The sequence below is a fragment of the Pristiophorus japonicus genome, chromosome 20 (assembly GCF_044704955.1).
Source record: "Pristiophorus japonicus isolate sPriJap1 chromosome 20, sPriJap1.hap1, whole genome shotgun sequence".
NCBI lineage: Eukaryota > Metazoa > Chordata > Chondrichthyes > Pristiophoridae > Pristiophorus > Pristiophorus japonicus.
In genome coordinates, this window is record NC_091996.1 from 92,159,118 (window position 1) to 92,172,249 (window position 13,132).

The 13,132-nt window shown below is 57.4% G+C and overlaps 2 protein-coding genes across 3 annotated transcripts in view; one reads left to right on the plus strand and one right to left on the minus strand.

Moving 5' to 3' along the window:
* LOC139232695 (profilin-1-like) overlaps positions 1–13,132 on the minus strand; it is a 762,729-nt gene that overhangs the window by 150,514 nt on the left and 599,083 nt on the right. The window lies entirely within an intron of this gene.
* Positions 562–13,132, plus strand: part of LOC139233054 (DISP complex protein LRCH3-like) — a 37,632-nt gene continuing 25,061 nt past the window's right edge. Inside the window, exon 1 of the mRNA XM_070863574.1 lies at positions 562–882. Coding sequence (XP_070719675.1) covers positions 711–882 — 172 coding nt within the window. The 5' untranslated portion in view covers positions 562–710. The remainder of the gene's footprint in view (positions 883–13,132) is intronic.

A 13,132-nucleotide genomic window follows, 5' to 3' on the forward strand; every position in this document is an offset into this window, starting at 1 on the left:
CCTGCAATTGGTTAGCAGGTGATTGGACAGAAGTGGTTGGCCAATTTGTTGGGTGATTGGTTCTAAGCCGGGCTGTCAATCAGTGGCTGTGGGCTGGCCAATGAGGTGGCGCGGGCTGGTGGGGCTGGGCTGTGATTGGCGGGCTGTGATTGATTTGCTGTGATTGGCAGGCTGTGATTGGTGAGCTGTGTTTGGTGGGCTGGGCTGTGATTAGCGGGGCTGTGATTGGTGAGCTGTGTTTGATGGGCTGTGATTGGTTGGTTGTGATTGGTGCGCTGCGTTTGATGGGCTGTGATTGGTTGGTTGTGATGGGTGGGCTGTGTTTGATGGGCTGTGATTGGTTGGTTGTGATTGGTAGGCTGTGTTTGATGGGCTGGGCTGTGATTGGCGGGCCTTGTTTGATGGGCTGGGCTTTGTTTTTTGGGCTGGGCTGTGATTGGTGGGTTATGATTGGTGAGCTGTGTTTGCTGGGCTGTGATTGGCGGCCTGTTTGCTGGGTGTGATTGGCGGGCTGTGTTTGCTGGGCTGTGATTGGAGGGCCGGGCTGTCAGTCAGGGTGCAGAGCCGCCTCCCCACTGCCGCGGATACAGAGTGTCCCCGGATCGCTACAGTGTGTCGCCGGGCCGCTACACTGTGTCCCCGGCCCCAGGGCTGGGCCCGCACACTGTCCGGGAGCTGCCGCCGGGCTCGGGCCGGCGCTGAGGGTCCGGATGGGTCCGGGAGACGAGCCCCCGCCCGCCGCCAGCCTCAGCCTGAGCCGCAGCCTGGACAAGGCGCTGGAGGAGGCGGCGGCCAGCGGCATCCTCAACCTGAGCAACAGGAAGCTGCGGGACTTCCCCCGGGCCGCCAGCAAACATGATCTGTCCGACCTCACCCAGGCCGGTGAGTGAAGGAGGGGGACCCAGGTCGATGAGTAAGGGAGGGAGGTGTGGGGGGAGTGAGGGAGTGATGGAGGTGGGGAGTGATGGGGCTGGGATTGAGGGGGGAGGGGAGTGATGGGGCTGGGAGTGAGGGGGGAGTGATGGGGGGCTGGGAGTGAGGGGGGAGTGATGGGGGCTGGGAGTGAGGGGGGAGTGATGGGGGCTGGGAGTGAGGGGGGAGTGATGGGGGGCTGGGAGTGAGGAGGGGAGTGATGGGGGGCTGGGAGTGAGGAGGGGAGTGATGGGGGGCTGGGAGTGAGGAGGGGAATGATGGGGGGCTGGGAGTGAGGAGGGGAATGATGGGGGGCTGGGAGTGAGGAGGGGAATGATGGGGGGCTGGGAGTGAGGAGGGGAATGATGGGGGGCTGGGAGTGAGGTGGGGAATGATGGGGGGCTGGGAGTGAGGAGGGGAATGATGGGGAGTGAGGAGGGGAATGATTGGGGCTGGGAGTGAGGGGGGAGTGATGGGGGGCTGGGAGTGAGGGGGGAGTGATGGGGGGCTGGGAGTGAGGGGGGAGTGATGGGGCTGGGAGTGAGGGGGGGAGTGATGGGGCTGGGAGTGAGGGGGGGAGTGATGGGGCTGGGAGTGATGGGGGGGGAGTGATGGGGCTGGGAGTGAGGGGGGAGTGATGGGGGGGCTGGGAGTGAGGAGGAGAATGATGGGGGGGCTGGGAGTGAGGAGGAGAATGATGGGGGGCTGGGAGTGAGGAGGAGAATGATGGGGGGCTGGGAGTGAGGAGGGGGCTGGGAGTGATGGGGGTTTAAGAGCGACGAGAGAGGTTAAAGACAGAGGAGTATCTTGAAAGTTTTGATGTATCTCCGTGTGTGTACTCGCTGACCCCGTGTCCTAACTCGCACCGAGTCCCGTTCACCCATCACCCCCTGTGCTCGCTGACCCCGTGTCCTAACTTGCACCGAGTCCCGTTCACCCATCACCCCCTGTGCTCGCTGACCGACATTGGCTCCCAGTTAAGTAACGCCTCGATTTTCAAAATTCTCATACTTGTTTACAAATCCCTCCATGGCCCCTCGCCCCTCCCTATCTCTGTAATCTCCTTCAGCCCCACACCCCCCCCCCGAGATCTCTGCGCTCCTCTAATTCTGGCCTCTTGAGCATCCCCCGATTTCCATCGCTCCACCATCGGTGGCCGTGCCTTCAGCTGCCTGAGCCCCAAGCTCTGGAACTCCCTCCCTAAACCTCTCCGACTCTCTCTCCTCCTTTTAAGACGCTCCTTCAAACCGACCTCTTTGACCCAGCTTTTGTTGGCTGTCCCTAATATCTGCTTTTGTGGCTTGATGTAAAATTTATGTTCAACGGAAATGTGAAGTGACTTGGGACATTTTACTGTGTTAAAGGTGCTATATGAAGGCATGTTGTTGAGTAGTTGTAGTTGGACTGTGACTTGCTGCTGCCTCAATCCAGGCGGCTTGCCAACCTGATCCACAGCCCTTGAACTGCACACGGGTTGTGAGGCTCCAGATTATCTCTCGGTTTCAGAAGGAATATGCTGCGCGAGTGATCCCTGCGGACTGGAAATCTTTGGCCTGACCACAGGGAGATCCGAGGGGCTGAATTTGTCCGTGCTGCAGACACGGGATTGGTTAACGAGCATCATACGGAGGTGGGGAGGGGCGGGCCTCCGCTTGGAATCCAGCTGATGGACCTGGGGAGGCCTCGCCAGCGTTACAGGGGAGGGGATAGTGAGGTGGGAATGATGAGAGTCGTGGGGAGCCTGCCTTCAATTGTAATGTAGAGGCAGGCCGTTGTGGTTTATTGATTGTGTGGGGCGCTGTTTGGAATCGGGATCAGCTGCCATGAATGTTTTCACTGTATCCGTAACTGTGCTTTCCTCAGTTCCATTGCCCCTATATCTGCATCGGTCTCTCTTTCCCACCCCGGGCCAGGCTGTCTGGATTTGCACATTGCAGATGGACATTTGGGTGAGGGAACGGGCACCTCCTGGATCCCACAGCCCAACACCAGCACCTGTCCATGGGAGAGGGGTTTAAAAATCTCCTCCCCCAGTGCGGGCACAAAACCGTCTCCCTCGGGGAGCATGAAATGACTCTGAAGGTTAACTGCCAGCCGTGGGTTCAAGTCCCACTCCTGAGACTGGAGCGCAAAGTCCAGGCCGACACTCCCAGTGCAGTGCTGAGGGAGCGCCGCACTGTCGGAGGGGCAGTGCTGAGGGAGCGCTGCACTGTCGGAGGGGCAGTGCTGAGGGAGCGCCGCACTGTCGGAAGGGCAGTACTGAGGGAGCGCCGCACTGTCGGAGAGGCAGTACTGAGGGAGCGCCGCACTGTCGAAGGGGCAGTACTGAGGGAGCGCCGCACTGTCGGAGGGGCCGTCTTTTGGATGAGACGTTAAACTGAGGCTCTGTCTGCCCCCTCGGTTGGATGTAAAAGATCCCATGGCACTATTTTGAAGAAGAGCCAGGGAATCATCCCCGGTATCCTGGGGCCAATATTATCACGTTGCTGATTGTTATTTCCGGATTGTTTTTTAAAAACAGAATTGAAATTCTCAAACAGTGATCAGATTTAAAATCTTCTCTGGCTCGCTCGCTCTCTCTCTCCAATTTTGCTCTCTCTCTCTCCAATTTTATTCTCTCTCTCCAATTTTACTCTCTCTCTCTCTCCAATTTTACTCTCTCTCTCTCTCTCCAATTTTACTCTCTCTCTCTCTCTCTCCAATTTTTCTCTCTCTCTCTCTCCAATTTTACTCTCTCTCTCTCTCCAATTTTACTCTCTCTCTCTCTCTCCAATTTTACTCTCTCTCTCTCTCCAATTTTACTCTCTCTCTCTCTCCAATTTTACTCTCTCTCTCTCTCTCCAATTTTACTCTCTCTCTCTCTCTCCAATTTTACTCTCTCTCTCTCTCTCCAATTTTACTCTCTCTCTCTCTCCAATTTTACTCTCTCTCTCTCTCCAATTTTACTCTCTCTCTCTCTCTCCAATTTTACTCTCTCTCTCTCCAATTTTACTCTCTCTCTCTCCAATTTTACTCTCTCTCTCTCTCTCCAATTTTACTCTCTCTCTCTCTCTCCAATTTTACTCTCTCTCTCTCTCTCCAATTTTACTCTCTCTCTCTCTCTCTCCAATTTTACTCTCTCTCTCTCTCTCTCCAATTTTACTCTCTCTCTCTCTCTCTCCAATTTTACTCTCTCTCTCTCCAATTTTACTCTCTCTCTCTCTGCCAAATCCTGGATAGTGTGTTTCCAGAGCTCTGTCAGTCTGCACAGGGAGTTGAGACTGAGAGAGACTCCCACACACGGAGCCTGGGTCTCGAGCCGTGTCCTTCCAGCCAAGGCTGAGTATCAGTACCCTCTGACTCAGTCCCCCCCACCCCCAAGTACACTGTTAAGAAGTGCGATAAAGGAGGTGGAGAGGTTTGGGGAGGGAATTCCAGAGCTCTGTGTGTCTGTGTCACTCCGCGTTTGCTCGTGAGCGATCCCTGGTGGCTGATTGGAGAACTGCGCAAGCCCGGCATGGCTCTCTCTGCATCCTCCCAGTTGGTGTCTGGCATTGGGAGATGGGATCGCCCTGTGCACTGCGAGATCGGGGAGGGAATGTACTGAAGCCTTGCGGGCACTGCTGGTGCTGAGGCCTTCGATGGGCCTGGACTGGAGGAATGTCGCTGGGAATGTCGGGTACACCTGCCTTTATATAAAGCCCATACCAGGGGCTCGGGGCTTGTATGAGGGAGGAAGGGAGCAGGGCTCTGGAGCAGAGAGTACGAATTAATCAGCAACTGCCTTGAGATCCGAGAGATCGTCCAAGGGCTTGTCGAGGGAATCTGAAGCAGTTCTCGTCTGACTCTTATTCCCTCAGCCCGGCCCCCACAATCCGGGGAGTTCGGTAATAAGACTGATGGTGCCTACTGCCTCAGTGTATGAACGCTCAGAGCATCCCTCAGCAGGTCTGTGCCCGGGTTCCTGATCACTGCCCAGTGACCCCTGGGTTAGAGAGAGGAGGGGAAATCAGCCAGGGTTCCTGCTCCTGATCACTGTCCAGTGATCCCTGGGTTAGAGAGGGGGGAAATCGGCCAGGGTTCCTGCTCCTGTTCACTGCCCAGTGATCCCTGGGTTAGAGAGGGGGGAAATCAGCCAGGGTTCCTGCTCCTGATCACTGCCCAGTGACCCCTGGATTAGAGAGTGGGGAAATCAGCCAGGGTTCCTGCTCCTGATCACTGCCCAGTGACCCCTGGATTAGAGAGAGGGGAAATCAGCCAGGGTTCCTGCTCCTGATCACTGCCCAGTGATCCCTGGGTTAGAGAGAGGGGAAATCAGCCAGGGTTCCTGCTCCTGATCACTGCCCAGTGACCCCTGGGTTAGAGAGAGGGGAAATCAGCCAGGGTTCCTGCTCCTGATCACTGCCCAGTGACCCCTGGGTTAGAGAGGGGGGAAATCAGCCAGGGTTCCTGCTCCTGATCACTGCCCAGTGACCCCTGGGTTAGAGAGAGAGGGGAAATCAGCCAGGGTTCCTGCCCCGATCACTGCCCAGTGATCCCTGGGTTAGAGAGAGGGGAAATCAGCCAGGGTTCCTGCTCCTGATCACTGCCCAGTGACCCCTGGGTTAGAGAGAGAGGGGAAATCAGCCAGGGTTCCTGCTCCTGATCACTGCCCAGTGACCCCTGGGTTAGAGAGAGGGGGGGAAATCAGCCCGGGTTCCTGCTCCTGATCACTGCCCAGTGACCCCTGGATTAGAGAGAGGGGGAAATCAGCCAGGGTTCCTGCTCCTGATCACTGCCCAGTGACCCCTGGGTTAGAGAGAGGGGAAATCAGCCAGGGTTCCTGCTCCTGATCACTGCCCAGTGACCCCTGGGTTAGAGAGAGGGGGAAATCAGCCAGGGTTCCTGCTTCTGATCACTGCCCAGTGACCCCTGGGTTAGAGAGAGGGGGAAATCAGCCAGGGTTCCTGCTTCTGATCAGAGCGTCTGCTATTTTCTCAATTACTTCTCTTAACAGCCTGTGATACATTTAATCCGGGCCTGGGGATTTATCCACCTTCAAACTACAGCTACGCAAAGTTTGGTTAGGTCGCACCTGGAGCACTGTGTACTGTTCTGGGTACCTCATCGTACAAAGGACCCATTGGCCTTGGAAGGAACGCAACACAGATTCAGCAGATGGTTACCCGGGCTCCAAGGGTTCGATCATGAGGAGCAATTACAGAAAACCCGGCTTGCATTCCTTGCAATATTGAAAGTTAAAGGGGGGGTTTGATTGGAGTTTTTATGATTTTGGTAAAGAATTGATAGGAAGGATCGAGGGAGCTTCGGACAAGGGGACATCGCCTTAAAATCAGAGCCAAGCCATGCAGGAGAGAAGCTAGGAAACATTGCTTTACACACAGGGTGGTAGAAGTGTGCAACTCTCGCCCACAAAAAGCACTCGATGCTAAATCACTTAATCACTTTCAATCTGAGATCGCTAGATTATTGTTTGGAGAGGGTTACTGAACCAAAGCAGGAAGGTGGAGTTGAGGTAGAAGATTGGCCATGGTTTCATCGCATGGCAGAACAGGCTCAAGGGGCCGAATGGGCCTCCTCCTGTTCCTGTGTAACAGGCTCGAGGGGCCGAATGGGCCTCCTCCTGTTCCTGTGTAACAGGCTCGAGGGGCCGAATGGGCCTCCTCCTGTTCCTGTGTAACAGGCTCGAGGGGCCGAATGGGCCTCCTCCTGTTCCTGTGTAACAGGCTCGAGGGGCCGAATGGGCCTCCTCCTGTTCCTGTGTAACAGGCTCGAGGGGCCGAATGGGCCTCCTCCTGTTCCTGTGTAACAGGCTCGAGGGGCCGAATGGGCCTCCTCCTGTTCCTGTGTAACAGGCTCGAGGGGCCGAATGGGCCTCCTCCTGTTCCTGTGTAACAGGCTCGAGGGGCCGAATGGGCCTCCTCCTGTTCCTGTGTAACAGGCTCGAGGGGCCGAATGGGCCTCCTCCTGTTCCTGTGTAACAGGCTCGAGGGGCTGAATGGGCCTCCTCCTGTTCCTGTGTAACAGGCTCGAGGGGCTGAATGGGCCTCCTCCTGTTCCTGTGTAACAGGCTCGAGGGGCTGAATGGGTCTCCTCCTGTTCCTGTGTAACAGGCTCGAGGGGCTGAATGGGCCTCCTCCTCTTCCTGTGTAACAGGCTCGAGGGGCTGAATGGGCCTCCTCCTCTTCCTGTGTAACAGGCTCGAGGGGCTGAATGGGCCTCCTCCTGTTCCTGTGTAACTGGCTCGAGGGGCTGAATGGGCCGCCTCCTGTTCCTGTGTAACAGGCTCGAGGGGCTGAATGGGCCTCCTCCTGTTCCTGTGTAACAGGCTCGAGGGGCTGAATGGGCCTCCTCCTCTTCCTGTGTAACAGGCTCGAGGGGCTGAATGGGCCTCCTCCTGTTCCTGTGTAACAGGCTCGAGGGGCTGAATGGGTCTCCTCCTGTTCCTGTGTAACAGGCTCGAGGGGCTGAATGGGCCTCCTCCTCTTCCTGTGTAACAGGCTCGAGGGGCTGAATGGGCCTCCTCCTCTTCCTGTGTAACAGGCTCGAGGGGCTGAATGGGCCTCCTCCTGTTCCTGTGTAACTGGCTCGAGGGGCTGAATGGGCCGCCTCCTGTTCCTGTGTAACAGGCTCGAGGGGCTGAATGGGCCTCCTCCTGTTCCTGTGTAACAGGCTCGAGGGGCTGAATGGGCCTCCTCCTGTTCCTGTGTAACTGGCTCGAGGGGCTGAATGGGCCGCCTCCTGTTCCTGTGTAACAGGCTCGAGGGGCTGAATGGGCCTCCTCCTGTTCCTGTGTAACAGGCTCGAGGGGCTGAATGGGCCTCCTCCTGTTCCTGTGTAACAGGCTCGAGGGGCTGAATGGGCCTCCTCCTGTTCCTGTGTAACAGGCTCGAGGGGCTGAATGGGCCGCCTCCTGTTCCTGTTTTGGCTCGCTCCCCATTTTCCCCCTGCAGGCGGGGTTCTCCTGTTGGGCGTGTTTGACGGGAAGCGGTGTAGCGACATGCGTGTTGTCTCTGCAGCGGGTATAAATTCGACAGCGTGACCTGTGAGTGTGTGAGTGTGACATTGCGATGCCGTCTGCAGTCGAATTTCCGACTGACTCTCGCTGTCAATGAAGTGACCGCTTGGAGAGCTTCTGCTGGGCAGGCAGCACCCAACTCCCAGCAGGCGTGGTACATTTTGACGTATGGGGTGGGTGGAAAACTGGGTCAAACCGGCGGTGTGCACTTTGAACCCCCCCCCAAACCCCGGGCGCCCTGTCATGCGACATTTATCCTGGGCTGCGCGGTCGGGTTGTTTGTGTCGGGGGCAGGAAGGCACTGTGCTCGATGAGTATCGGGCAGAGCCACATCCTGTGTCAAACTTCAGCGGAAACGAGCGTGTCGGTTGATTGGTTTTGGGGCCTTCCTTTCAGCCTCCCGCTCGCTCCTGCACCCCACACTCGAGGGAGGCGGGGGGGGGGGGGGTTGGGGAGCTGATGGGCCAAATGGCCACTCATCATTCCCTGCGTTACATTGAGGGGGCTTGTGGCAGGGTGAATGCAGAGAGGATGTTTCCACTGATGGGGGAGACTAGAACTAGGGGGCGTGATCCTAGAATAAGGGGCCGCCCATTTAAAACTGAGATGAGGAGGAATTTCTTCTCCGAGGGTTGTGAATCTGTGGAATTCGCTGCCTCAGAGAGCTGTGGAAGCCGGGACATCGAATAAATTTAAGACAGAAATAGACAGTTTCTTAACCGATAAGAGATAAGGGGTTATGGGGAGCGGGCGGGGAAGTGGAGCTGAGTCCATGATCGGATCAGCCATGATCGTATTAAATGGCGGAGCAGGCTCGAGGGGCCGAATGGCCGACTCCTGCTCCTATTTCTTATGTTCTTATTGTGTCGTGTGATGTTGAACATGTGAGGCTCTCAATTAATTACCTCTGGTTGCATTCACTGCACTGCGAACTGTGAATATTTCTAGTCATGAGAAAGTGTTAATATCCAGCGGGGGGGGGGTGTTTCTGATTGCTGAGGGGTCCAGTGGAGATGACACCCTGCAAGACACAGCTCTTGAGCCGATAGCCGGCCACCCGGCAGCATACTGCCGCTGATTTCCGCGGCCCTGTGTGTCTGGGACTGTGTCTCCGTGTGTGGCTGAAGTGTCAGTGGGGCTGTGCTTAGCGTGTGTTGCATCTCCTCATCCCAGCCCTGCGTGGGTCAGTTCCGAGACCGCTGCGGCTTGCAGCCACGCAGACCAGATGGTGTGGCCGATCGTCTCCGATCTCAGTCAGGGTGGTGACGGAGTGGAGTCCCGGATCCCCCTTCTGTGCAGTTTCCAAATTCCCTGCCAACACTCACTGCGCTCAGCGCATGCAAACAGGCAGGTTTCGGAGGGCGGCTAGTCTTTGTGGGACCCCCTACCCTCTGTATCCCAGTGAGAGTCGGTGTGTGTGGGACCCGTACCCCAGTGAGAGTCAGTGTGTGTGGGACCCGTACCCCAGTGAGGGTCAGTGTGTGTGGGACCCGTACCCCAGTGAGAGTCAGTGTGTGTGGGACCCGTACCCCAGTGAGAGTCAGTGTGTGTGGGACCCGTACCCCAGTGAGAGTCAGTGTGTGTGGGACTGTACCCCAGTGAGAGTCAGTGTGTGTGGGACTGTACCCCAGTGAGAGTCAGTGTGTGTGGGACCCGTACCCCAGTGAGAGTCAGTGTGTGGGACCCGTACCCCAGTGAGAGTCAGTGTGTGTGGGACCCGTACCCCAGTGAGAGTCAGTGTGTGTGGGACCCGTACCCCAGTGAGAGTCAGTGTGTGGGACCCGTACCCCAGTGAGAGTCAGTGTGTGTGGGACTGTACCCCAGTGAGAGTCAGTGTGTGTGGGACCCGTACCCCAGTGAGAGTCAGTGTGTGTGGGACCCGTACCCCAGTGAGAGTCAGTGTGTGGGGGACTGTACCCCAGTGAGAGTCAGTGTGTGTGGGACCCGTACCCCAGTGAGAGTCAGTGTGTGTGGGACTGTACCCCAGTGAGAGTCAGTGTGTGTGGGACCCGTACCCCAGTGAGGGTCAGTGTGTGTGGGACTGTACCCCAGTGAGAGTCAGTGTTTGTGGGACCCGTACCCCAGTGAGAGTCAGTGTATTTGGGACTGTACCCCAGTGAGAGTCAGTGTGTGTGGGACTGTACCCCAGTGAGAGTCAGTGTGTGTGGGACTGTACCCCAGTGAGAGTCAGTGTGTGTGGGACCCGTACCCCAGTGAGAGTCAGTGTGTGTGGGACCCGTACCCCAGTGAGAGTCAGTGACGCGAGATGCTTCTCTCCTGTGTCTGACTGTTGCGGTATGAATTCTTGCGTCACACTAATGCTGCTATGTTCCTCTTCCTGTAACTTCCGTGGTCTCCTGACATCCTTCCTCCGAGAACACGCCCGCCTCTCGTCCAATCACGACGCGTTGCCGCTGCCCGCGGTACCCAGCGCTGTTCCGCAGCAGCCGCGGTTCTGATGTGTAAATCATTGCTGTGGGTCACCGGCCTGAGTTTTGAGAGATTTGCCAATCTCTTTTGTGGCACTGCAGACAGAGAATGGGAAACTGTCACCGGACAAAAGTGTCCTCCTGAGATTGGGGGGGAGGGTGGAGTTGCCGGGGGGGGGGGGGGGTTGATAATTCCCCGGGGCGTGGTGGAAGACCCGAGTCGTGACCCTTTCGCTGTCGGGACACCCTGCCCCACACCCCCCCTCCCTCCCCACCTCCAGCCTCCTGATTATTTCACCACCTCTGACGCTCATCCCAAACTCGGCTGCCCCGTGTCCTAACTCGCACCGAGTCCCGCTCACCCATCACCCCCTGTGCTCGCTGCCCCGTGTCCTAACTCGCACCGAGTCCCGCTCACCCATCACCCCCTGTGCTCGCTGCCCCGTGTCCTAACTCGCACCGAGTCCCGCTCACCCATCACCCCCTGTGCTCGCTGCCCCGTGTCCTAACTCGCACCGAGTCCCGCTCACCCATCACCCCCTGTGCTCGCTGCCCCGTGTCCTAACTCACACCCAGTCCCGCTCACCCATCACCCTCTGTGCTCGCTGCCCCGTGTCCTAACTCGCACCGAGTCCCGCTCACCCATCACCCCCTGTGCTCGCTGCCCCGTGTCCTAACTCGCACCGAGTCCCGCTCACCCATCACCCCCTGTGCTCGCTGCCCCGTGTCCTAACTCACACCCAGTCCCGCTCACCCATCACCCTCTGTGCTCGCTGCCCCGTGTCCTAACTCGCACGCAGTCCTGCTCACCCATCACCCCCTGTGCTCGCTGACCCGTGTCCTAACTCGCACCGAGTCCCGCTCACCCATCACCCCCTGTGCTCGTTGCCCCGTGTCCTAACTCGCACCGAGTCCCGCTCACCCATCACCCCCTGTGCTCGCTGATCTACATTGGCTCCCGGTCTGGCAACGCCTCAATTTCAAAATTCTCATCTTTGTTTACAAATCCCTCCATGGCCCTCGCCCCTCCCTATCTCTGCAATCTCCTGACAGTGCAGCACTCATTAAGAGGAGATTTAATCGAGGTGTTCGGAATCACGAGGGGTTTTGATGGAGTAAATAAGGAGAGACTGTTCCCGGGGCAGGAGGGTTGGTAACCAGAGGGACACAGATTGACGATAATCGGCGATGGAACCAGAGGGGGAGATGGGGAGAATGTGTTTACGCAGCAAGTTGTTGTGATTGGGAACGCGCTGCCTGAAAGGGCGGTGGGAGCAGATTCAATAGTAACTTTCAAACCGGGAATTGGATAAATACTTGACGGGGAAACATTCACAGGGCTGTGGGGAAAGAGCAGGGGGAGTGGGACTGATGGGATCGCTCACTCACAGAGCCGGCACAGGCTCGATGGGCCCAATGGCCGCCTGTGCGGTGTGACTGTGTCCAGTGGCCTGGCTGGTGTCCCACTGTCCCTTTCCCAGCCTTGTCTAACCGCTGGTCTTGTCTGTGTACCCCCGCACATGTTCAGCATTCACTGGTGTGTGAAATTGATTCCGATTCCACCAGCGCACTCACTCTGACATGATGCCCACTGTCTCACTGCTGTACAATTAACCCTGTCTGAGGCTGCAGGCCCGGGGAGGAGGTTGGGCTAGTGAGAATAACTGAGAGGGGTTCTTCTGATACATGGGAACTGTGCTGCCCAGTGTTAGCCTGAATCTCGCGCTCTGTGGGTCTGAGCCATGCTCACTCACTCATGCTCACTCATGCTCTGTGGGTCTGAGCCGTGCTCACTCACTCATGCTCACTCATGCTCTGTGGGTCTGAGCCATGCTCACTCACTCATGCTCACTCATGCTCTGTGGGTCTGAGCCGTGCTCACTCACTCATGCTCACTCATGCTCTGTGGGTCTGAGCCGTGCTCACTCACTCATGCTCACTCATGCTCTGTGGGTCTGAGCCGTGCTCACTCATGCTCACTCATGCTCTGTGGGTCTGAGCCGTGCTCACTCATGCTCTGTGGGTCTGAGCCATGCTCGCTCACTCATGCTCTGTGGGTCTGAGCCGTGCTCACTCATGCTCTGTGGGTCTGAGCCGTGCTCACTCATGCTCTGTGGGTCTGAGCCATGCTCGCTCACTCATGCTCTGTGGGTCTGAGCCGTGCTCACTCATGCTCTGTGGGTCTGAGCCGTGCTCACTCATGCTCTGTGGGTCTGAGCCATGCTCGCTCACTCATGCTCTGTGGGTCTGAGCCGTGCTCACTCATGCTCTGTGGGTCTGAGCCATGCTCACTCACTCATGCTCACTCATGCTCTGTGGGTCTGAGCCATGCTCACTCACTCATGCTCACTCATGCTCTGTGGGTCTGAGCCATGCTCGCTCACTCACGCTGTGGGTCTGAGCCGTGCTCACTCATGCTCTGTGGGCCTGAGCCGCGGTCGCTCACTCACGCTCACACTCACACTCGCACTGCGGGAAAGACCAAACTCTGTCCCCACAGCGGCTGGTCGGGGTAACGGATGGCTACAGTTACAGCGAGAGAGGGACTGGAGTCTGTGTGGCTGTGTGTGGCAGGGAGGGAGAGTGTGGGTAAGAGGGAGGGAAAGATAGCGCAATTGGGGGGAGGTCGTGGGGGGGAGGGGAGGGAGGGGAGGAAAAGGAGTGTGCGAGAGACAGACAGACTGGGATGAGAGAAAGGGAAAGGGGGAGACAGAGATTGGGAGTGTGAGAGAGACGGATAGACTGGGATGTGAGAGAGAGAGAGTGCGAGAGAGAGTGCGAGAACAGTGTGCAG